General features: G+C 35.2%; 1 protein-coding gene across 2 annotated transcripts; it reads left to right on the forward strand.

The window, feature by feature from the left end:
• Nucleotides 1-17,131: 17,131 nt before the first annotated feature.
• Spp1 (secreted phosphoprotein 1) lies at nucleotides 17,132-24,089 on the forward strand. 2 transcript variants are annotated; one of them, XM_076864526.2, is made up of 7 exons: nucleotides 17,132-17,234; nucleotides 18,296-18,363; nucleotides 18,473-18,511; nucleotides 20,934-21,014; nucleotides 21,252-21,293; nucleotides 22,316-22,627; nucleotides 23,319-24,089. In XM_076864526.2, the coding sequence occupies exons 2-7, from the start codon at nucleotides 18,310-18,312 to the stop codon at nucleotides 23,721-23,723; spliced, it is 933 nt and encodes a 310-aa protein (XP_076720641.1). In that variant the 5' UTR covers nucleotides 17,132-17,234; nucleotides 18,296-18,309; the 3' UTR covers nucleotides 23,724-24,089. The 2 variants fall into 2 exon arrangements, with proteins under 2 accessions (XP_076720641.1, XP_076720642.1); XM_076864527.2 differs by lacking the exon at nucleotides 20,934-21,014.
• The last annotated feature ends 2,841 nt before the right edge of the window (nucleotides 24,090-26,930 follow it).

The following is a 26,930-nucleotide window of genomic DNA, read 5'->3' on the forward strand; positions in this document are numbered from 1 at the left end:
TGATTTTAAATTCCCTGAAAAGCATATCAAACAGAGGAATACAGATCTTTGATTTTTTATTATTCTCCTAAAAATTACTATTCTTCCTGTATCAATCAAAGTCAAACAAGGAAACTAGGAATCATTTTAAGTACATACAACAAACGGGTGTGGTGCACCTGCCTATAATTGCAGAGACTTGGGAGGCAGAAGCAGGAGGATCATCAAGTTTGAGACCAGCCTCTGCAACCTACTAAGACCATCAGCAACTTGATAGATCCTGTCTCAAAACAATATGAGAAAAAGGGCTAAGCATGTGCTCAGTGAGAAAATGAAGTGCTCTTAAATTAAATCTCCCCTACAACAAGAAAACAAAACAAAAAACCAGTACACAGGACAGAAAAGAATCTAAGAAGGTACTGACATCATGGAAGTTGAAAGATCTGAGATGCCAAACAGGCTTAATGAGTAACGACATCATGGAGCCACTGACATCCCTTCGCCAGGGGAGAGAAATGTAATAGAGCTCAATCCTGGGGTCACTGAATGAAAGTTGGAGCCTTGAAAAAGATACAGGCCCAGTGAGAGATGCTGATAGATGTGATAGATGCACAGAAAGGGAAGGAGCAATATCATGCTTTTTTTTCTTTCTTTCTGTCCAACTATTTCCTGTCAATACCAATTCATTGATTGAAATCAATCAAAAGCAAGATGGCCTGGAAGTTAAGGAAATATATAGCCTGAAAGGTCATTGCTTCTGATCCAGAGTCAAGCGGGGAGGATGCAAGGGCTGGATTGGCTGGGTTGAGAATCATCCAGCGCTGATTGGTACATTCTCACTCTCTCTTCCACTTTCTGTGGCCTCATAGTTGTTCTTTCCCTGTCACAGAGCTATGACTCCGTGTGAACATCAGGAATTTAAAAACTCATACAGTGACTGGTCGCTTATCTTATGATGACACATCATAGGTGTAAGTTTCCAGGAATAATGTGTTTTAAACTGCTAAAGAAAATCTACTAAAGAAATTTGCGAAGGACCTTGACACAAAGATTCATGCTCTGTAACTCTTATTGAAATTTAGCTGTGGCCTATTTCCTTATTGAGTTTTAGTTTTCCGCTTTCCTGGAATATAGTCATAAAAAACAAATTTGGCAAATTTATACTACTAAATCACATTCTACCAAATCATGTTATTTCTTTATACTTCCACAGAGATATTTCAGTGACTATTTCAGAATAATAGAAAAGATGATGAGGACTCAAAAACTTAATGTTTTAACTCCAGTATTTTTAAAATTTTAAATTATAGAAAAATTGTCTCTTAAGCATTCATTATATCTTGTTATTTTTAAGCATGAATATGTGTTTAAACAGACTCCTCCTCCCCCTCCCCCTGCCAAAAAAAAAAAAAAAAAACCTACAGGGCTGGGAATATCACTTAGTTGGTAGAGTGCTTTCTTCACATGCAAAAGGTCATGGGTTCAATCCCTAGCACCTCAAACAAACAAACAAATAAAAAAAAAAAAAACACAAAATTTGGAAGCTAATAAGCATTCCCAACAATCTTATCTGTTTGTATCAGCTTTGGTCCTTTCCTACATTTAACCACCACCACCTCCCACCCCCGCAAAAAAAAAAAAAAAAAAAAAAAAAAATCCTAAAACAAGATCCAACAAAAAATATTTTCTCCTTCTTGAATATGAGTCAGGGGCCTTTTGATTTTGCATCTTAACCACCTGGCACAGTACCTCACACCAAACAGGCATTCATAAATATTTTGAATTGTTTAATCCTTGAATTGAAAAGGTAAGAATGAGGATCTTGGATCATCATATAAACTAATGAGGGGCTGATAATATTTAATTGTTATTACATAAATCCTCCTGCTCAAAACACCTGCACTGCTCTTTTCAATATCCACAGAATAGAGCTTTCCAGGTAGAATAAGAGCACCTAGTTACATGTGGGTTTCAGATAAATAACCATTTTATAGTATAAGTATATCCCAAATATTGTTTGCATAGGATAATATGTATGTTGAAGACATACTTTTTTTTTCATTAATAATACCACTTTATTTTCCCACAGCAATTTTCCATTTTCAAGCTCTCTCACTGGGAGAGCATAGACAGACACAGTTACATCAAGTCGAAGTAAAACAGTGCCTTGACAAGACTACCATGGATTTGAGTACCAACACACAAGCCAACACAGCACACTTTCCTTTTTCCTAGGAATGTAAACAGTGTCTCTAATAACTTCCTCTGAACCAAATCTTGGCCCAATTCGTATCTTTCTATGATCTCAGCTCTCCAGAAACTTCTCTCACTGCCTCAGAGAGGACTTCCTAACTATCTGTTTAAAAATAGCATTTTGAAGACATACTTATAGTAAAACATTGTTCATCATATAACTTAAATTCCTATTTATTCAGACCTCTTCTGTTTTTATTTTCTAAATCCAACTGGAAATCTTATATTTTTATTTGCCAAATGAAGCCCTACTGTCTTATCCATTAGTACTGCTATATCAAAACACTGGAAACTGAATAATTTATAAAGAACACAAATTTTATTTTCTTACAATATGAAGGCTAGGAAGCCCCCAAACAAGACACCAGCAGGTTTAGCATCTGGTGGCAGCTGTCTTGTTTCTAGGACGGCTGCTCATTGCTGCATCCCCAGGAGGGGAAGGATGCTCACATGATGGAAGGTAGAAGAGCAAACAAGGAGCAAACTCCCTCCAACACAATCTTTTATTTGGGCACATAATCCCCTTGTTGAGGGCAGATCCCACATTTCACATATTGCAGAGACTTGCATTTTTATTTAAAAGTCTAGATCTTTAAAAGCATTTTTACTTATTTAATTTTACTAAATAGGTAATACATACATTTCGTGGTGTGCTGACTCTTAAATAGCCCCTATGGTCTTGGTCTCCAAGACTTGATGTTTATGCCTTTGTGTACTTCCCTCCCTTTGAGTATGAGATTTTTTTTTTTTTTTGAGTGTGGGATTTTTTAACAACTTGTTAAAAGGAGCAGATGATAGTAAAGGTGATGGAATGATACTTCCATCTGATTAGTTTACATAACATTTTGAGTTCTATTTTTGCAGTCAGACTCCCCCTTATGATTGTTAACACTTTGATAAAGCAAACTGTCCTGTCAGAGAAGGAAGGGTTCCAGCCAACAGACAGCTACCAACTGAAGCCATCAGTTCAATAGTCCTCAAGGAACCAAACCCTGCTGCCAACTATGTATACTTGGAAGAAATCCTTCCACAGTCAAGACTAGATGAAACCCTAGCCCAGGGAGAAAATTTAACTCGATCTTGTGAGAGATTCTGATACAGAATATGATCCACAGAAACAGATGATATATATGTGTTTTATAAGCTGGTAATCTTGTGGTAGACACTTGGTAATAGATAGCTAGTGCATACAAGATACAAAAGTTAAATGCTATAAAATTTATTTTTCTAAAACTTGAGTCTCTATCCCTTTCTTTTCTCAAAACAATCAGGTCCCTTTCTAAGTAGCAACCTGTTAAAAACATTAAATCACGAAGTCAATCTGAAACCCCTTTAATTTTAAAAGAACAAAATATCAGAAAGATATTGATGTCTTTATTTATGAAAACATTTCCAGATTTACAAGTGATAGGGAAATATTTGAATTAGTGAAAGGGAGAAAAACAGAGACAAAAGTACTATCTCATAAGGGACTCTAAGGAAAAGGAAGGTAAAGGGACAGATAAGTGTCAGATGAATTGCATGTCACATATAAGTAGGGTTATTTACACCTGGTATAATAACCAAGTGTGTTAACAAGATTTTGTATAATGTGCTATTCCTGATAACCAGAAAGAGATTGAAGGATCATTAAATACCCATTCCTTAATATCTTTAATTCAGTATCCTAAGCAGACTGTGATGAGAATGAATGAAAACCAAACAGAAAACTTTGTATTGCATGGTTGAAATTAGTCCCATGCATCTGACACAGCACATGGAATACTGTCCATCATACTTCAAGAATTAATTGAAATAACTAGAAATGATGGAATCAGGCAGAACTAAAGTGAAGGACTGACTCATATACATGAGTTTAATAACAGACTGAAATAAACATATTTCACATGAAATATGTTTCATTTAACATATCATGAAACAAAAGTAAGCAATTTTTTTATAAAGAGCCAGATAATAAATATTTTGGTCTTTGCCTGCTATATGGTACCTGTTGCAGCTACTCAGTTCCACTGCTATTGTGCTAAACAGTCAAAGACACTGTGTAAATGGAAGAGGGAGCCATGTTCTCATAAATGTTTGCTGTGGTTTAGACTTTGTTCCAAGGAGCCCATGAGTTAGAAACTTGGTCTCCAGTGTGCCAGTGTGGTGGACCTTTAAGAGGTAGGACCTACTGGGAGGTCTTTAGGTCATTAAGTATAATTTCTTGCTCTCACACATATTTCTTCCATTGCTGTCCACCATGATGTATAACAGCCAAAATAGCCCTCATCATAACTGAGCTGATCAGGTACCTTGATCTTAAACCTCTAAAACTATAAGCTAAGTAAACTCTTTTAATTAAGAGGTTTAGGCCATCTCAGGTATTTTGTTGTGGTAACAACAACAGCAACAAAAAAATACCCGGCCAATACATACTTTATTTTTGAAAATAGGCTGTGGATGAATCTTGCTTAAGGATTGCCTGGCTCCTGATCCAGAAAGGTAAAGATACAAGATGCATGAATCTGAAACCTTTCAGTTTGGCACTTGATTAAAAGATTAAAGATATTAGAAAAAAACCTAGATGCTAAGATGAGACCCTCTAGGTTATAATGATAATTCTAGTATTGCTTTCTGAGTAAACCAAATTAACTACCACTGAGGACCTCCTTCTTTATTTGAACCAAAATTTCTGCTCCAATCTCCATTCTTTGTGATTTTCTGCCTCTCCAGAATTTGTTGTCTTAGAATTAAAATGGAGTGTGAAGTCAAGAGCTACCCATTTTTTCCTCAATGCTTTACTTTGTTGTTGTCCCTCTTCCAACTGAGAAATTCTAGTTGAAGAATCATTGTAAGAAATTAGAAAGTGCTAATTTTAATAGAAGTCTCCTCTCCATTTTTTTCCAAAGATGACTTTTTAAAACCCGAATAGATACAAAAATTTATACCTTTAAATTATAACAACTTAAAATGGTGTTTTTAATAATTTGATACCAAAAAATATTGTCCCAAAGCAACTAAAATTAATATTTAGAAGCCAATATACAGAAGTAGGTGTTTTATATGTTTGTGAAATATTTATTACAACATAAACATTTTACTGATTTTTTAGTTTTTCCCCTCAAATTTCTCAGCTACTTATTGTGTACTTTTATATTTCATGAACTTTTATGAAGAGACTCAAATCCTTTGGCTGCAAGATCTCTAGACAGATAAGCATATGTTCACTCATTACTGGACAAGTAGAATAAAAATTCCCCATTGATGTTATTTTCTGATCCTAGTTCTCTTGCCCACCAAGTTAATACTCACCATGGAATGGAAGATAAGACCCCAAGAAATAAATCAGTTGTTCAAATTTATAAAAATACTATGAAAGTTAAGTATGCTCCATGAAAATAGATTTATATACATATGATTTTATTATTATTATTAAAAACAAGAATGTAAGATGTTTTTCATGTATTTGCACACTAAACAGTCAAGGATTACAAGACTTAAATAAAAATATATCCTTATTTTCCTTCTAAATTCAGAATATCATTATCTGTAAGCTACAAACTTGATTCTTAACAGACTAAGCTTGATGAAACAAGCCATATGTTTGAAATCTTAGGCGCGTTTAAAACACCATAATTTTACTTGTGCCTGAACCAATTCCACATAAACAAAAATAAAGCTGAAACCCCAGTCTGAGATGCTTTGAAAATGTCTGAAAGCAGAAAAAGGCCACTTTCTGACCCCAGCCTGCACTTCCTCCCTAACCCAGACAAGTGGGCGTAGGTACCAGCTCTGCTGATAAGCCACACAAAACTTCTTTGCTGCTTCACCAAGAACTCTGGCTCACCCCCTGATCCACAGACCAAAGACCACTAAGAGTTAGGGAATATCAATGAAATATACAGGAAAAAGTCAAAACTTTAGTTCCCAACAATAAACAGTCTCTATTGTGACCTATGGTTTCCTCTAATTATGGTTATCCACACATTAGGATGGCAACTGTTTTTAAATTCTTCAAGTTTCCTAGAATTTCCACCCACACAATATTTGACCTGTTGAGAGGCAAGTGAGACTAAAATTAATCTGTAAATATACTTATACTAGTGAACAGACGTCATCTAAAACCTGCAGAGGACATGACATTCAAGTTCTCAAATAAAACTAGATAGATTGATTTTAACTTCATCCCTACCTATCTCTATCTGCTACTTGGTAAGCAGGCCAAAAAGCAAACAATATCAAAATATAGGTAGCCTAATTAAGAAATAAAAATAAATTATTTTGTGTGAACAATTTGCATCAATTTCAAGATCAATTTAATATTTAGTGGGTCATAGCTGTAGCCTCTCTCTTCTCAGAGGCAAGCTAAATTAATATTCAATTGAGTTTTTGATACAGCAATATAGAAGTCAAGTTCTGTTTGCCAACACTGAACACTATCAACTATAACCTACACCAAACTGATTCATCCCTGATAAAAGAGGGAACATCAAAACCAGAATCAAATGAAAACTCCTATCTGGATTACTAATCATATCTACTGATTCTGCATACCTTCCTCATTTGGAGTTAAATGTGTCATGTTTTTATTGCATTAAATAATCAACTCCAAATAAACATTAGTAACCTCACATGGACTTATTCTGAGTTTTAGAAATGGGGAAGTAAAAATTAATTGTCAGTATATATGTATAAAATTATGGCACCATAACTTAAATAGTTTTGTGAGTCTAGTGATCTGGAGCAGATGCTAAAGCTAAAATTCTGTGTATAGTATTGCATGAAGTATTCTAATATCTGCTATTGTAACAGATATCAGGTATTTAATATTTTAATGCAATAGAAACATATTTATTATTCATATAATATCTAATACTAGGGTTTCTGATTAGCAGACAACTCAAACTCTGATGTCCTTGGGGCGCTGCCCTTTAAAAATGGTTGAGTTCTCTCATCTGGCCACATGGTGAGGAAAAGAATCATGGAGGCACTTCAGCCTTGAACTGGAATACATCACTTTAGTTTACATTTCCTATTTACAGGACCACATCTAAATACAAGGGAGTCTGGGAGATCTAGTCTCACCTTGGAAGCTGCTCCCCAGCAACAAGTCTGAAGACAATGAATCTTTTATATGTAACTGGTAATATCTACCACAATTATTATGGTAGATAATATAGGGAATTCAAATGTAGTAAGATGAAAGGCTATGCCTTTCTCTAAATACATGGTACCTGTTAAGATATAAGTAATTCACTTAAGGTTTAAAGAATCAAGACAACTATCTTTTAAGGTCATTGTATGTCATGCATTCAGTATGAAGCTAATGACATTATTCCACAATTAATAGAATAGTTCTTCAAATTGGTGATGCACAACAATTTGAGATTAATAGAGATGTATTTATATTCTCTCACAACATCTCCTGAACTTAAATGACATTAGATGAGTGGGTGGCATATATGGAAAAATAAAGCTTTACATTTTTATTAGATTTGAACTTGCTAGATAAAAGATTATTCACTTTTTACAATATTTCTCTCATTGATACCATTGTAATTGAAAGCTTTTGTTGCATGTTTGCTTGGGGTTTTTTGTTTGTTTCAACCAAGTTTGGTCAAAGTTAGATGCTTATAATTTTGACTTATAGCTTAAAAGTTAGACTTTTACCAACCTTGGTTGATAGTAATAGCAATAATTATATTTTTATGAAATACCTATAATTCACAAAAGTTAAAAATATGCATTATGTCCAATATTCCCCAAATGTTTTTGACTTGAGTATTATGACAATCCTCAACTGAAATTACATCTCACATCCTTTTAGAAGATTTTCCTAACCCCATGAGTAGGGTAGAACTAACCATTTCCTCCTCTGGGCCCACTGACCCTGCAAACACACCCTTGAATGTTTTTATAAGGAGTGAATAAAATAAGGTAAATAAACATGACTGGCACAGTAAATGGCTTCTAATTATGATTATCTGAAAAACTTGAATTTATAATCTCAAACTTATATTTTGTTAGGAATATTAGTCATAATGTCTATTTTTAAATCATTATGGTTGTTCCATAAATATACAAGTGCTATTATTGTTATTTTTCGTATTTTGAATATATCCCAGTTAATAAGCAAAGAGAAATTTGGGGCTTGCTCTTTGTTACCACAGAAAATGTATATTCTGAGTGTATAATCATTGTAGGGAAGTATTTATTAGAGAAAAAAAGCAATGAAAATTGTGTTAATCATGAACTGCATGATAAGATGGCAGAAATTGGTCACAAACGTGGGTTCTGGATAACTCTCAATTTCATTGGATATAAAGTGAAATTACAAGGTTGTTTATACCAGCGACATTCAGAGATGCTTGGAAATGAAGGGAATGTGAATGTGGGAAAGAAAAAATCTAAAAACATCTCCAGATTATGGGCAGACCTGATATGCCTGGTCTGTTTGGCAATGAAACTGCCCTCTAAAACCACAGGAGTTGTTTTCCAGGAAAGAGACAGCCAACCTCTTCAGTTTCGCCTCAGTCTCTCACTCTTAGTGTAACAGAATCTGACTTATTTTGAGAAAAACGCCTCCAGAAAATTTATATTGTGGGAGGTAGTGATAAATATTCATCATACATGAAGGACTGATTTACTAAAGTCATAAATTGGGAGGAATTTCCTTACTTTAAAAAAAGAGGACTTTACTTATACTAATATTATTATAATGCTATTAATTTTATTTATGATTAAATGATAGCAAAATACATCTGATATTTCACATAAAATCATCTTAACTATTGAACTTTCCCCAGTCTATGGTCATTAGAGATACTTTGTGTCAAATCTTCCCTTCTTATTAAATTGAACTCTTTTTGCACCCTGGATGCCATCTATATTTCTACAACCTATTTGCTCTTACTGTCATAATGTCATTATTTTATTCCTTAGGAACATAAAATAAAAACCATAAAATTAAAGAATTTTAGAGCTAAAACTAGCCTTAAAAATAATCTAGGTTAACTCTATCAAGGAACTCAAGGTTCAGACAAGTGAAAGTGTTTATCAGTACCCCTTAGAAAAGGGGAGTGCTGAGAGGGAGAAAATGCAGGCTCTTCAAATTCTGCAGCAGAATTTTATAAAGGTTTTTATACATAATTTTAAGAACCCAGCAGTAGCTCCAGCTCCTTGGAGTTGATACTAAATGCAAATATTACATGTAGCACCCACAAAACTAAGCATTATTTAAATAATGCTCCTTCATTCACTTGTTTCCCCAAACATTGAGTGCCTCACAGGACACTGAATTTACAAACAAGAGTAAGTCTCATGCCTGCAGGTAGTTTACTTTTTGGTGCAATGAGATAAACATATAAGACCAAAAAAAAAAAAAGTATCCTAGGTGCTGTGCTAGAGCAATGCAGGATATACAAGAGGCAAAAGATGGCAGTGTTATTTTTATTTAGGTCAGAAAAGGATTTATAGGAAGTATTTTGATGCTTGATGTGAATTCAGTCTGGAAAGATGTGCAAACATGTCAGAAGTAGTTGGGGGCATATTCTAGGTATGAGGACAACATGGTATGAACAAAGGTATGGAGACCTGAAGTAGGATAGCACATTGGGCAATCCCAAATGGCACTGCATGCTCATTTTAGGGAGTACAAGGAAAGGATTTGGTGAAAAATAAGATAAAGAGAGAAGGATGCCACATTCCAGAGGAACTCATGCTATATAAGAAATAGCATTCACCTGATCAGTTCTATTTAGGTACAGGACTCTTGCCTGAAGTTCTTAGGTGCAATTTATTCAGCCCAAGATCTACATCTAATGGGATCTAGAGATATTTACTTTGGGGCTCTACGAAAGCAATGAAAAATAATCATCAGAAATGAGTCAACTTACATAGGAATTATATATATTTTATGACAGTCAAATATATTTATTCACAGAATAAATATATGTTGGCATATAAACTATTGTGGGATAGGCACAATATGGAACTTTCAAAGATAAAAGGAAATTCAAATATTAAAGAAGAATAAAATTTTAATTATAAATTATTTTAAATTATATATTTTAAAACAGAAATACTATGCTATAAGATTGGGACATTAATGTAATTTATTTCTTAACAGGAATTGGCAAAAGAAACAAAAAAACTTTAGTCAAGTGTAGTGAGAAAAATATCTCATATATCTGCTTCTTTTATTGACGAGTTTTTGTCTTCTTCTGATTTTTTTATGTTCTATATCAAAACCATAACCTTTTCCTACCAGTTTTGTAATGTTTTTTTAGTTGTAGATGGACACAATATCTTTATTTATTTATTTTCTTTTACGTGGCACTGAGGCTCGAACCCAGTGCCTCACATGTGCTAGGCAAGCACTCTACCACGGAGCTACAACCCCCACCCTTCATATCAGTTTTATAATGGATTCTCTAGCAAAAGTTAACCTAACATCAGATTTTCAATGAGAAATCTCATGTATTTATTTCTAAGAATATTTCTCTCTCCTGAAATACATTCTTCAAAATACCTATCATTGCTTATTGCCACGAAGTGTTCTTTCTATGAAAACAAGTTCTCACAGCTGCTAGATTTTCTATTTGCTTTTTTGCTACAGCTTTCTACTTCCCTCTTTGGGCCTTCTTTGGTTATCAGCTCCTGTTTCACAGATTGTGGTAAGTGTAGAATTCTATATGGCTGTGGTGGATATTGGATTAGAAGAAAGACTTCCTCTCTGAGTCCAATCCCATAATGCTTTTCAACTCCTAGACACAGGACCTCTACCACATGCTTTCTCTATCTAGCCCTCCCATTTCCCCACATACCTCCTTAACTTCACTGGCTACACAATTTCCAAATTTCTTAGTTGTTTTCATTGACAAGTGATCTTTATGAGGGTAAGAATGGAGTCACTTAAGGAAAACATTAGTAATTTAAAAATATTAGTCATTTAAGCCCACTTTAAAAAACCTACAATTTAAAGAGTATTAGAATGCCTTCAGAGTTAGTAGTAATATTTTAATAAAAAAAAAATACTAGGAGCTAGAAGTGTATCTTAGGGGTAGAGCATGAGCGTGCATGAGATCCTTATTTCATCCTCAGAATGACTGTGTTAGTAAGTTTTTCATTACTGTGACCAAAATACTTGACAGAAACAACTTATAGGAGGAAAAGATTATTATGAACTCACAGTTTTGGAGATTTCATCCATGGTTACTCAACTCCATTGCTCTGGTCCCAAGGTGAGGCAGAACATCATGGCAGAAGGGTGTGGTAGAGGAAAAATGCTCCACTCATGGGAGCCAGAAAGCAGACAGAGGGTAATAGGTAATAGGGAAGATGAACTCAGTGGGAATGCCCCCCTAATGACCCACCTGTTCTAGCCAAGCTCCCCTTGCCTTGCCTATGATTATCATCAAATTATTTCATTCAAACTAGGATGAACTGATTAGATATGGCTCTCAAAATCTAATCATTCCCCTCCTGCATTAACACACCTCAATCTAAACCATAACATTCTATCTTTGGCCTCCCAAAGCTCATGTACAACTTTCCATGCAAAATGCATTTAGTCAATCTCCAAGAGTCTCCATAGTCTTAACAGCTCAGCAATGCCCAAAGACCACGTCCAAAGTCTCATCGGAGACTCAAAGCAAATTCTTAGCCATGAGCCCCTGTAAAGATTAAGAGCAAGTTAAATACATGCAAGATATAATGACACAAAGTAAACATTCCCATTATACAACAGAGGAATCAGGGCATTGAATGAAGGGATGGAACCAAAGCAACACTGAAAGCCAGCTGGGCAAACAAGACCTTTATGTCTTTGTCTAGCATTTGGGGCACATTATGATGAGATGTTCTCTCTAAAGGATTTGGGAAGTCCAACCTTTTTGGCCTTCCTTTTTGAGCTCTCATGGCCTCTCTCTTGGCCCAGGTCTCAGCAGTCAGCATTTTTTTTCAGCAGACAGTTCTTGTGATGGGCCTCTCTCAACTTCTAGGGTCTCCATTCTAGCTTCAGTTTTACCCTTAGAGCTTCACATTTTGCCCACTCATAAAAATCCTACAGAGATTCCAACCCTACTACACTTTGCTTGATCTTCTAGATCACTCTTTGAAATCTCTATGGAAAGCTTCATGACCCCCTAACTCTAGCATCTTGCATTCCTACAGAACCAACACCACATGATTGACACCAAGATCTGCTGTCATCTCAAACAATAACCAGGCCTCCTTCAACCATGGGTGCAATGGCTTCTGAGCAGGGTGGAAAAACTTGCTAGGTCCTCTGAGAGTGCAGAGTGCCTCAGTGTTCTCTTAAATGAGTTTTCAATTTTAAACCAGTGAGCCTGTAATGGGTATATTCTTGCTGATTCCTGAGATGCCCTCAGGTATCTTTCCTAACTTCTCTGTGCAAAGTATTTACCATCTCTTTAGCAGGTATAGTCTCTTCAACAACCATACCTTCCTTGGCCCCAGTTTTACAAGCACTTCTGTGATCAAAATGGAAGTTTAAAAATTGTTTTGCTCTGCTAACTTCTGCTTCACAGTAAACCTAGCTAAAACCTGATAGCAATATTCATGCTTCTGTCTGAATTCTATGCTGTATTGAAATTTCCTCCACTAGATTAATTAGTCCATCCTTTTAAAATTCAGATTCACACCAAAGTCCCAGGACACAAGAAAATGTTAACAAGTTCTTTGCCAGAATTTAACACAAATGGCCTCTAGTCCAGTTCCCAATGGAGTCCTCTTTTCCCTATAAAACCTCCCAAAAAATAGTATTTATCTCATTCCTATAGGCATTCTTGGTCTTTTGAGCTCCCACGAGAATTGCCTATTAAGCCCTGCTTAGAAGACTCTAAGTTTTCTTAGGCTGCATCTCCAAACTTTTTCACACTCCTCCTACAAATCAGTTTGGAAGACTTCTGAAGCATGTGGTCAGGTATGCCACAGCAAAGACTGCACTCTGGATATCAATTTCTGTTAGTCAGTTTTTCATAGATATGACCAAAATATCTGATAAGAACAATTTAGAACATGAAAAGTTTATTTTGACCTCATTTTTTTTTTCAGAAATTTAGTCCACAGTTGGCTGACTGCATTGCTCTAGGCCCAAGTTGAGGCAGAGCATTATGGAGGAAGGGCATAATGGAGGGAAGCTGCTCATTCATGATAAAACAAAACAAACATGGAGGGAGGGAAAGAGGCCAAAGAGAAGAGTGACCCTTCCAGGGTAAATCCCCAGTCATGAACCACCGCCAGCCATGACCCACCTGCATATGTTTACCACCAAGTTCTTCTATTCAAACTAGGCTGAACTAATTTGGTTATGTTTCTCCTAATCTAATCATTTCATCTCCTGCATTAATAAAGGAGCCTGTGAGAAACTCCTCACATCTAAATCAAAAACTGCCAAAAAAAAGGAAAAAAAGAAGTACTACATTCTTGAATTGGCAAATATCAGATTTCAATACATGAGATATACTATGGATTCAATCACAGTTCCTATATACTCTATTCATAAGCAAAAATATATGTTCAGAATTTATTGTTACAGGTGGAGTAGGTAATTGACAATTTATTGAGCACTCACTTTGCAGCATTTCTTTTCATCTAAAGTGAGACTTTTATTTTCATTTATTTCACATTAAAACCAACATTTACCAATAATAAAACCATTTTTTTCAGGGGCTGAATTTTGTTGCCTATGTTATTGAGCAATTAAATAAATGGTTTTAGATGTTTCTTATTTGTATTTCTGAAAAGTTCTGATTTCATGTCTGAAATTGAGATACTGCTGTCTGATCTTCTACCTTTCCTTCCCTCCCTCTGGTCAATAATGCTCATTTTCCCTAGACTACATATGATGGACATTACATTAGGCCTCTAGTATAGTAAGAATTAGCTTTAATTCCCAACAATTTTTATGACAGATTGGTGGTGTTACCAAGATAATCCGAGTCAAATCTAATTACTTACAGAAATGAAAAAGTTGAAATAGCTACATGTACTATAATTAGAAACTAAATAAACTAGAAGTGAATAAATATAGTTGGCCACCAATTTAAATGATATTTGGACACTTAAATTGTTCTATGATATGGGAACTTTCATGAAATTCAAGGAGAAAACAATGTATTTTATGTTTTCATGTGTCTTCTCATAGTGGCTATATTTTAAGATCACAAATGACTCTTTCCATTTCATTATAAAAGCATTTTAATTCCAGTTTTTAAGTGTTTTCCTTTCCACATATAATATTTATAAGGAAGTTGGGCATTGGGCCTTTTGATTTTAACAGTCAACCATTTGCCTAATCAAAAATGGAAACTGGAAACAGAACAGATCATACCTTTCTGTTTTACATTGTTGAAAATGTTAATTCTGACAATTGAAAAATCATACTCAGGAAAAGTGTCATCAGCTTGTTTCAGCATAAAATGCAAGAGACACAGACCTCCTCAAAAGTTTGAATGACATACTGTCCATTCCATGGGTTGCAGAATTGCCTCCCATTACAAATCACTTTATCTTCTCAACTCTGACTCTCCCCAGACACATTCTTTAACCATAAATTCACAATGTTTGACTCTGAGTGAGACCTTGGGATTAGTAGCCTTCTGAGTGAGTGTAGGAATGGGGAAGGAGACAAGAGTGTCAACTTGGGATTGCTAAGGGCATCAATGGAGCAGAACAAGAACATGTTGGTTCTCTTGGTCTTTGTCCCTGATTGCATAGCGAGTCATTGTTGAGAAATGTTTCCTCACCTGACATTCCAAGAAATGGAACTCTACCACTGAGTTGTAGTTTTGCCATTAAAAACATGGACATTCTATCTCCCTGGAATAAGAAAATTTCTAGAACCAGAATGTGTTCTGAAATCCTTTTCAGAAATGCTGCCATCAAGTGGTACTTTGAAGCCATGACCAGAAAGGAGATTCCTGTGAAGGGTCATATGGTTCCTCTCAGGATGGCTGGGCTCCAACAAAATCTATTCCTATAACTCTCTAAATTCACATTTGAATCATTACTGTGGGCACAGAGCAAACTACAGTGAAAGCTGTGGAAATCTTGTTGTTTTTAGAATTTGCAGACTTTCCTTCACTAAATTGAAAACATGAAAAGCTTCTATGGGTCATGTGCTTAAAGGGGAAAAAAAGAAAGTGGTTTTAAAATCAAGAGTAAGAGATGTTGTTTTTAAACTTTATAACCTGCATGCTTTATATTTTGTCAACATAGGTACCATCTCAATTATTAAAGTGTGCTACTAACCTACAAACCAATGGTAAATATTCATTTGGAATATGTCCAACTCAAAAGAGACATATTTTACCCCCACCAAATGTCCATGAAATCTATGGATTAGTTATACTACTACTAACCCTGCAGGAAATTTTGTAACCTACATATTAAAAGAAATATTTGGCAAATAGGACTAACACTTCAGAGCTAATATAATAATAGAATCATTTATTTGTAACCTCAATTTACACATAATTCTTTTCATGGAGGTGTAACATAATAATAGTGTGATCTCCTTTTCACAACTGAGAAAGGAGAATGAGGAGGATAATAATCTCGACAACATGAAATATTTAAAATGGGCCCAGAGCTCTGCTACCCTGACTTCTGCTACAATATTCTGACGTCATCTGTAATTTTCTCTCTCCAACTCCTTTTAAATACTCAAGAAAGTTTTTTTAATATATTCATTAATTTTTTTTCTTATCAAGTAGCCAATATTCCTGGGAGAAAAACTAGAAAAAGAAATATGATCTATTTCTTTAGAAGTGTGCAAATTACTCTTTAATGTACACAATTTAAACATCTCACCTTACTGCCCATCCTGATGACATATTCCACTGAAAGGCATGACAAAGCACTACAAACCTCCTCCTGCTATAAATTTCATTAATAGTTAACACACTCATGATCCTTAAAATATGCAGGGCATTTGCATCTAGTGTGTGCCAGGCATTGTTAGTTTTACATATCGAATTCACTTGAATTTCTCAGCAGTCCTGTGAGCTAGATAATAGCATCTGCAATTTATATGTGAGGAAACTGCATAGGTAGCTAAGGGATTTGCCCAAGGCCACACAGGTCATTAGTGACACAGTGGGATTGCAAGTCACAGTCTGGCTCCTGAAGCTTCACTTTCTAGCTCTCAGTCTAAAACAGCTTTACTTCTGGAACATACAGGGTACATTCCCCTTCTTCTATTTATATAGTCATATAGCTATTGGATTCCTCACCTCTAAACAATTTGGCACAAGATCCATGTCTTTGAAAGGTCACTTGGAAGTCCAACTTGAAGGGCATGAACAGGAATTTCAATGTCGCTAATGTAATTTATCTAGTGACAAGCTGCTGCAAACTTGAAATCACAAAATTGAGCTATTGGGTAGTAATGGAGAGAGGAATGTTTCTGAACTCTTTGTCTGAACAGTTGCCTTCTAATCTAATCAAAGTATTAATGGTAGAGGCAAATGTGCTTAGAGATATGCCTTATCTGTAAATGAAACCAAAAATAAAATCCATCCTATTTCATTTCATTTAGGATTGATTTACATAAATCTTTTTTATCCTACTCATTGAGAAACTATAAAATAAAATCTTTGTAAGAACTATTTACTTTTCCCTGTTTTATGGAACCCCTAATTGCTCTTCTAGGAGGCTGAGTGCCAATCCCCTAAATGAAAAATCTAGTTAATGATATTGTACATAAGTAATGTTTTAACTGTAGATGTTTGTGTGTGTGTGTGTGTGTGTGTGTGGTTATTTTTTTTTTCAACCACAAAACCAGAGGGGGAAGTGTGGGAGCAGGTGGGCTGGGCAGTGGCAAAAACCTCATGACACATTTCTCCGCCTCCCGGAGTTGGTGGAGAACGTCTGGAGCAGCATTTAAATACTGGGAGGTTAGGGTTGTCAGCAGCAGGAAGAGGAGCCAGAGAGCACAGCATCTTCTGGCACTGGTCTCTCAGGTCACTCTCAGCCTTCTCCACCAGACACCAGCCAAGGTAAGCCTGCAGCTGGCTACTGTGCCGTGGGGTGTGCGTTCAGTTGAATTTCATGGGGGAAGTCCAAGTTGTAAGGAAAATAGTATTAACTGTAAGGCTGTTAATCAGACTTTTATTGTTCTAGTCTTTTGAATAAGCAGGTCAGATACATGACAGGCCTCCTGGATCAAAGGTTTCCAGGTATTTTGAAAGCCGGTCATATTTAAAACTAAAAAATACTTCCAGGGGTTCTCAAAGGACGTGAAACCAATGCTTCCATTCAGAAGGTAAAATTTTACATCCCTTTGGGATAAGTATGGCTACATCACTATAAGGGACTAGATGATCATGGAGGAAATTAAAACAAGAAGAATCTTTCGTGCTAATATAAACTACTGATGAGGCTATTTTAAAAATTATTTATCTCATTTTTAAGGAAAAATAAAACCCTTTCTGAATATCTTACTTTTGCATGTTAAAATTTTCACCAACTGTAGACTCATGATCCCAAACAGAAAATCTGTTAACTGTTTTCAATGTTTCTTTGCTTATTTTAAATTTCTAGAATACCTTATTAAATAACTTCAAAGACAGTTCATGGCAACTAAGCAACACCTTAATAATGTAAATTAAAATTCACATTTGAAATACATGTTGGAAAAATGGAGAAAGCAAATTTTCTTTTATACTTTTATTTTCTCTTTGTGTTTTTCTTCCCTGAAAAATAAATATTCCACACTCTAGTTTATTTTTTAATTATTAAAATTGTTGATCTGAGATTTAGATAGATGAACATATCAGCTAGCTGTTGTATAATCTCTGGAACTCTAAATTTAAAAGTTAAATAAATATAGAGTTGTAAAAATTCTCTCTCCCTTGCTAGTAGTGAGAAATGGAGAAAAGGGGTGGCAATACAAATATTAACTCAAAGGATTTGAATATTAAAAAGAAAAGTTTTCTAGAAGCAATAGAAAATATTCTGTAGGATATATTTTATTTGTGATTATTCTGTAAAGTGGCAGCATCTAAAAGTATGTCTTAACCTATGAAAACATTAAATCCTCCTTACAAATGTTTTGCAGGAAAGGTCACTACCATGAGATTTGCAGTGATTTTCTTTTGCCTACTAGGCATCGCCTACTCCTTCCCAGTGAGTACAGCTGAATCTTAAAATTCTTGAGAACAAATAAATCATGTGCTTCCCTGTACTAGGAACACTTTCACACTGCAATTTCTTTTCCATCTTTTCTCTCTGAAAGGTTAAACAGGCAGATTCTGGCAGCTCTGAAGAAAGGCAGGTAAGCACGTTTTTAGGTTTATCATGTAGTTAAATTATGCAACTTTTGCGAGAGGTGCTGTAAACATATTTGTTGCAATTTTATCTTCATATTCAATCCTATGAATTTGTAAGTATTTATGACTGCCTGCTCTAGATCTAAGCCAGTAGCAAGCATGGTATACTTTTTAATGAATATTCTCATAAAACTAGATGTTTTCATATAATAACATAATGCTCTGGGCCATTGTCACTTATACAAAATTGGTTCTGTAAAATTATGTGAGTTATTTTTTTTTCCTACGAGTCAACATGCTGTTGGAGAAGCAGAAAATTCCATCCTTTGCTTTATTTTGTGAAATGATGAGTTTAAAATTCACCTCAGATGTCAGAACTGTTGGTATGACCATAATAGTCACAGCATTGCCTAAGATTTTAATAAGAAGCCCATTGTGAAAGTCTATTTATGCTGTTTGTATCTATTGTGTTCATCAGCTGACTTTAGATCACATTTTCTAACCGAGCATAAGACCAAACCAAATGCTTTCTTACAATTATTTGACCACCATTGCAGAGGTACCTGCCCCTCCACAATAGATGAAACTGTGCCAGAGGAATAACAAGTGGGCCTTGTCCAGAGGATTTTGGACAAAAAGGCACACAGAGTTCAATTCCAGATGAACAGAATAGAGGCCAGTGTAGAGTTGCCTGGGGTCATGGCAGTTAGATTGCTTAATGAAGACAGCAGAGAGGTGTTCTTTTTTAGTCTGTGTGTGATCCAGCTGTGTGTGGTGTGTGAGTGTGTGCAGGTTTGTCAGGACGCATGTTTAAAGGACAGATGAAGTCATGGCAGTGTATCATTAAATGGTCTTTAGAAGCTCAGCCTTCCAGAATCCCAGACATTTAGAGGAGCTGGTAGGAAATACAAGGAAGTCTGTAAGGATACAGTCCTGAAGATGAGCACTGGGAGTGTTTCTCTGGGAGTGAGAGGATCACTGAATTTTTAAAAAAGTTTTAAATTTAGTTTAATTTTTATTATGGGGAAGGAACCTAGAGGCACTTTACCCTGAGCTATATCCTCAGTCTGTTAATTTTTAAATTTTGAGATAGGGCCTTGCTAAGTTCTGTGGGTGTCACTAAGTTGCTGAGGCTGGCCTCAAAACTTGCAGTTCTCCTGCCTCAGCCTCCAAAGTTGCTGGGATTACAGATGTGCCATCACGCCTGGGCTCTGAATGTTTCTTAGTCTGTTAATTTTGTTTATATTTTCTTCATGTGACTTTTTGAATTATAGATTTAACTTCTAGTCTACCTGGGCCTGTATTCATATGCCATCAAGAAAAAACAATATATATCGCAGTAATTTTTGCATCTTTTTCAGGCCAGTAACCTCTTCTTTCAGCAAAATCTTCAGAGAAGCCCAATATTTAGCTGCTCTGTTTAGAGTCAGCCATGAGAGAAATCCTAAGTCTTCTGTCTAGTTCCTTCCCTGCTCACCTCTGCTCCATGTGTCTGTGGAGGGGACTGTGTGCACCCCCAGGGTTTTCATTTTCAAATGACAGAGCTGTGAAGTGATTGGGCCTGGGCAATACAGCCTGTCAGATGACACTCACCAGAGCAATTTCTACTTCTCTGCATTGATCTATTGTTACTTTCCAGATAGATTAATTTGGCTAAAGGAAAGCCCATTCCACTTACATTTTTGGCACATTAGAGCAATAGAACTTATGTGCAATGTTGTTTTTGTTATAGTTCTCACTATCTAGACACAGGTGGTTATTAATAATTCAAAATGTGGCTCGTGCAACTGAGGAAGTAAAATTTTTAAATATTTAAAAATTGTAATTAACTTAGATTTAAATAACCACATGTAGTTAAATATACTATATGAGACAACATTGCCTTATAGAGTTTATCTTTGTTCTGAGAAGAAAAGAACAGTGAAGATGAACGGAAATTAAGTGCATCTCTGCTCCAGGGGTGCTTTATCAGAGAGAGAAATTCATCCAGCAGAGATAGAACAGCAAAGTGCAGTGTTAAAATAAGTTTTAAAGGCTAGAAAGCCTGAATTTGAACCCTGAATCTGCCTCTTATTATCAATTAACCACATTGTGACTGAGTTTCCTTATTTGTAAGATGGGGAAACTGGTGGTAAACATTCTCATAGGGTATTAAAGGAATCAAGTAAATTAATATTTGTAAAACACTTTGAAAGAATGCTTGGCCCCTAGTAGGTTCTATTAAGTTCAATAAATGAATCTACAAGTAAAAGTAAGTTATAAAAAGGGTATCTAAAATATGTTTAAATGAATGCATATTATGTTTATCCATCAGGATTAGTATAATTGTTTTTCAATAGTTGGATATAGTTGCATACATAACATTTTGATATTCCTGGGTTTCTTTCTTTTTTTTTTTAATATTGACAAATATGCACCTTTTCATAGCTTTACAACAAACACCCAGATGCTGTGGCCACATGGCTAAAGCCTGATCCATCACAGAAGCAGAATCTCCTAGCCCCACAGGTATTCCTAAATTTCTCAAAACTAAAACCAGGTCATTCAGGTTGGTAAAATGGTCCTTCCAACCTGTTGGGAAATGCATGCTCGGGACATCAATTGGTCAGCATGTTGGCCTTTTCCACTCTAAGACATCGACCACTGAGGCTGAAAAATACGACCTTCTTTGGACTGAAAAATTAATTTTGAATCAAAACAACTGAGAATGTATGATGTACACTAACATGTCACTTCCTCCTCCAGAATGCTGTGTCCTCTGAAGAAAGGGATGACTTTAAACAAGAGGTAAATTCTCACTTTCATCAAAGACCCATCACTTGAGACATGGAAGAAGCTGGAATCTCTTATGAAATTTCATTAGCAAGTTTCCTAGTAAATCAGCAGTCTAAAACTTGCTCAGTAAAATAATATGTATTCACTAACTGTCAGAACTACAGGTTTCCTCAGATAAGTGTAGTGTTGCAGAAAATGTCTACTAATGCCTATTACTTGAAACATTAAGCTTCTTGCCATTTATTTAAGGTTTTTCAAAGATGTCTTATACAGTATCTGATAAACATGGGATTAATATTTACCAAAGTCTAGGTTTTTTGCCTTTAGAATATTTTTTTCTTAACATAATAGTTGGTTTGATAACTATTCTTTTTATTAAGACTATAAATGTATTTTTTGAGCAAGGAGATAAATCTATTTTCCATTAAAATTCAACTTGTATATGCTAAAAATTGCTAATAAGGAAAGTTAGATGAATGATACATTATTGGCTGATTAGAATTTTAATAGACATTTAATGATTAATTCAGTGGACATATTTAAGCTGTGGTTTATACACATATGCATAACAGAGTCATCTTTTTATTATACATGATAATAGGGATGTGGTTATAGGTTTTGTATACACATTAAAATATAAATTCTCTGATAGCTTCAGAATTTTCATTTCAAATAGAAAAATCAACCTTACAATTATGTGTCTATTTCTACTACATCATTTAACTTGTAAAATAAATAATGTCTAACATGTATAGACAAAGTAATGTTGTAATATGAACATTATACTCAAATATTTGTCTTAGAAATATCTATGAAAATGATTTTTTACTGGAAAGTAAGAAAAGTACCCTAGAGCATATTTCACTTATCGTTGTGTTAAAAGAGACATTGGAAGACACTCACTTCATAGAGTATATTGTAATTACAAAGATTGTGAAACTAAATAAAAGAAAAATTAAAGACTAATGCACAATAAAAGCTGAGAGAAAATAAAAATCAGAGACACTAATTTGTTGTACTGGCTTGATTTTCAGACCCTCCCAAGTAAGTCCAATGAAAGCCATGACCACATGGACGATGTGGATGATGACGATGATGGGGACCACGTGAACAACCAGGACTCTACTGACTCAGATGACTCTGATGATGATGATTCTCACCATTCGGATGAGTCTCACCATTCCGATGAATCAGATGAAGTGGTCACTGAATCTCCCACTGATGGTCCAGACACCCCGGTTTTCACTCAGATTGTTCCCACAGTAGAAACCTATGATGGCCGAGGAGATAGCGTAGATTATGGAGTGAGGTCAAAGTCTAAGAAGTTCTACATTTCTGAAGTCCAGGTAAATCCTTTAAAAGACACATCCAATGGTAATGAAGAGAGTTCAGTTCTAGGAAACCAGAGTCTGCATACTTCTTTATCATTCAGCAAGCAAGCAAACATTTATTAATAATCTACTTTATGATCATTAAATACAAAACTTTTTCCACTTGGTGGTTTTTAAGTTCACATAATTTCTTCCAAATTTTTCCACTCCAACACAATTCTATGTGTCCAAATTCTGTCTCCAAAGCATTTGATATAATTACTTTTTTTAGATTAAAAAAGACTTCAGAAAACAATGATTATTTGCAAAATATGGTGTTCACTTCTTTATAACTAAGAGAAATTTTAGAGTCTCTGTGTTGAACCCAGAGGCAAAGGATCAAGATATGGCCTAGCTTCACACTTAGTATTCTTTTCATAATTTAACTCTCAGATTTGTGTTCTCTTTATGTAAATTGGAGATAATGAGACTACCTCAAAGGTTTCATTATATAGGTAAATGATGTACCTATTAACTCAAGGACGTGACTTATGTGAAAGGAACTGGTAAAGTACTTAGCAACATGCTAAATTATTATTTCCTTCAACCAAAGTTAGACAGTGTTCAGTATAATTTGGCCTAAACATTACAGAGAGCTAAACAGAAGTCTAATGTTCCCACCCTTGACTGTTCATATCATTCTTCTTCTGTCTGTGCTCTGGTTCAGTATCCTGATGCTACAGACGAGGACCTCACCTCACACATGGAGAGCTCAGAGTTGAATGACGCTCACAAGGCCATCCCTGTTGCCCACCGCCTGAAAGTGCCCTCTGATTGGGACAGCCATGGGAAGGACAGTCATGAAACCAGTCAGCTGGATGACCACAGTGTGGAAACCCACAGCCAAGAGCAGACCAGGGAATACAAGAGGAACGCCCGTGATAACAGCAGTGAGCACTCTGATGTGATTGACAGTCAGGAAAGTTCCAGAGTCAGTCAGGAATTCCAAAGCCACGAATCTCATAGCAATGAAGACAAGCTAGTCCTAGACCCTAAGAGTAAGGAAGAAGATAAACACCTGACATTTCGTGTTTCTCATGAAATAGAGAGCGCATCCTCTGAGGTCAATTAAAAAGAGAAGGGAAAAAAATGTACAATTTCATACTTTACTATTAGTAAAAAGAAAACATACATTATAGAGATTGAAAGACAATACTCAATGCTTATTTCTCAGTTTAGTGGGTGAATGGATATGTGGATCAGGAAATAGATAATGTTTTTGATCATTAGCTTGTAGCTTTGTCGTGGTAACACCCTTGTAACCTAAAAGCTTCAGCATGTTGTCTACATCTTTTCTACTGAAAAATGCAAACTATCACTGTATTTTAATATTTGTTATTCTTTTATGAATAGAAAGGTATATAGAAGCAAAAGATACTTATACACACTTAAGAGAATATAACATTTTATGTCACTTTAATCTTTTGTTTTTTTAAATGAGTGTATATTTTGTTGTGATTATTTTTGTTGGTGTGAATAAATCTTGTATCTGAATGTAATGAATATGGTGGAGTCAATTGTTTATTTGCTTTCCCACAGTAGTCTTGGAATTAGTAACATGTAACCATTTTAATGAATCTGCTGAATTTGATAGAGATCCTGCTGGGGTCAGGGACGGGATCCACTAACCAATTTCTGGCTGAGCTTAAGTTCCTAGTCAATGAAACCAGGGTCTGGGAACTGATACTCAGCTATAATGTGTCCAGCCACACCAAAAAAGTCTTTTTACTAATTTTAACATAGCTGATACAGAAACTAACAAAAGCCTAGATGCAATCACAAATCCATTGTATTTTTTTCTCATCACAACTCATTAAATTTGTTCAGTCAACTTTTTTATTTCCTGCCTTTGATGAAACCTTGTGCAGGTCTGATAGCTATTCTGGTCACTCTTAGATAAAAAAGAGACAGACCCTTTGTAACAGAAACATTTTAAATGCTGTTTCAAGTATAATCAGAATTCAAATTTTCATTAAAACTAAAACTTATGGAAGACCGAGTAGAGCAGGCTTCTTCAATTCCATGTTTTGCTCTTCTGCTCTTTCTGTAACCTGATATTCCATTTAGAAATTCAAAAATTGCCTATTTTCCCTTGGGACAAAAGAGGAAAAAATTAAAACTGTAGAATATTTTAAAAAGAAACATTGAAGACAAAAATCAATATAATATAGTTAATCCAATAATCACAGGAAAACTGATAACTTTACATCCTTGCAACAAAACAAAAAGAATAAAAATAAGTGAATTGAGCTCTAGTCTTAAAAATTAGAAAAGAGCTACAAAACAAAGCAAAAGAAAAGAAATGATAATACGAGAAGTAAAAGCAATGAGACAGAGAACCGGATAAAAAGAAACTAATAAATCAAAACACTAGGACTTTGGGGAAAAAATCAACAACATAGATAAACCACTAGCCAACCTAATAATGAAAAAAAAAAAGGCAGAAATCACAAATAAGAAATAAAAACAAGGAGATAGCCAATGAAACTTAGAACACCTCAAAAATCAAAAGAAACTATTTGTCACAACTGTATTCAAATCAAAAGGAAAACCTAGATGACTTAGATCTTTTTCTTGGAAAACAACACAGGTGCTCCTTGACTTCTGATGGAGTTACATTCAGATAAACCCACTGAACCTTTGAAATATTATAAGTCAAAACTGTACTCAATGAACAAAATGTCAAACATCACAGCTTAGCAACACTGTATACTGTGCAGCATCAGCTGCTTTCCCTCCTGATCACGTGAATGACTGGTTCCTATGGCTCACTGCCACTACCCAGCATCAGGAGAGATCATCATACTGTGTATCATCACCATGAGAATTCATAGTGTGAGTTCTACTAAACGTGTATAATTTTCATACTGTTATAAGTTGAAAAATTTTAAGTCAAACCATCAGGAGTCATCTCTATACCAAAATCAACCCTGGAATGTACAGAAATAAACATACAAATTTCCATTGAGGAAAGAGAAAAAGTTAACTATAAAAAAATATAAAGAATTAGCTATAAAAAACTAGTTCCAAATGATTTGACAAGAGAATTCTATCAAATTGTTGAAAACCAGATAGTCCCAATGCCACTCAAATTGTAGTAGAAAATAAAATAAAAAACATCTCCCGGGGCTGGGGATATGGCTCAAGCGGTAGCACGCTCGCCTGGCATGCGCACGGCCCTGGGTTCGATCCTCAGCACCACATACAAATAAAGATGTGTGTCCACCAAAAATTTAAAAATTTAAAAAAAATCTCTCAAATGATCTTTATTCCACTATTATAATCAATCCTGAAAAAGATTGCATGCAGATATGCATGTACACACACACACACACACGCACACAAAACTATAGACCAGTCTCATTCATGACTAGTACTGGGAAACTCCTAAATAAAATACCAGCAAGCAAAATGTAAAATCAAGCTCAAAGAACCCTTCAAAATCAAAGAAAATTTATTCTAGGGCAATGGTGCTTCAATATAAGTAAGGTCATTCCTATAATTCACCATATGTTTGTGTCTAAGGAGAAAAATGTCATGTGATTATATTTGTAGATGATAAAAAAGACTTTATATTTGTAAGCTCTTTCGGTGGCAATAATAAGCAGGATATACTCTCAGGGGCTTGCCACAGCTACTATTTACTTTTCTTCTAGACCAGAGTGGTGGTGCTTGAGGGTGCAGGATGGATTTAGTTGTGTTCCACCTATCTCTCAGCCTTGTCCCAAGGCAAGTCCTGATGGTAGGAGCAGAAACACAAGAGGAGTGAGCAGAAACATGATGTGTTGCACTCAGAACTGAAACACTCTGTCTTTAATCAAATTTCATTGTTCAAAGCATGTCACATGGTTAAAGCCAGTATCAATGGACAAGTAAGACATACTTCCCTCACAGTGAATTGGAATAAATGAAGAGAAAAATGAAATAATAGTGAGTAAGTAATAATATGTTATATAGCTTGTGACATATTTGACATTCATTCCTAATTTTATAAGAAAGGGATACTTTCTTAATATGATGAAATATTTTATGCCTCAGCCCCTAAACCAATATCATCCTCAATGGAGAAACATTAGAGGCATTCCCATTTTAAGATCAAGGACAAAGCAAATATGCCCCCATCTCCACCACTGTTCAGCACCATAATGAAATACAAATTTATGATATTAAGCATGAGAATTGGGCAAATTATATCTCTATGTAGGTAAGAATCAATACTGAATATGATAACTAATAAATTCTGTAAGTTAGTATGATATAAAATTGACCTAAAACATGC

Source organism: Callospermophilus lateralis, chromosome 8, assembly GCF_048772815.1.
Source record: "Callospermophilus lateralis isolate mCalLat2 chromosome 8, mCalLat2.hap1, whole genome shotgun sequence".
Classification (NCBI taxonomy): Eukaryota; Metazoa; Chordata; class Mammalia; order Rodentia; family Sciuridae; genus Callospermophilus; species Callospermophilus lateralis.

Excerpts from the sequence above, each read along its gene's own strand:
- Spp1 (XM_076864526.2), top strand. The coding sequence starts at position 18,310 with ATGAGATTTGCAGTGATTTTCTTTTGCCTACTAGGCATCGCCTACTCC. Across the intron at positions 18,364-18,472 it reads GCATCGCCTACTCCTTCCCA|GTTAAACAGGCAGATTCTGG; the intron begins GTGAGTACAGCT and ends TCTCTCTGAAAG. Across the intron at positions 21,294-22,315 it reads GGGATGACTTTAAACAAGAG|ACCCTCCCAAGTAAGTCCAA; the intron begins GTAAATTCTCAC and ends CTTGATTTTCAG.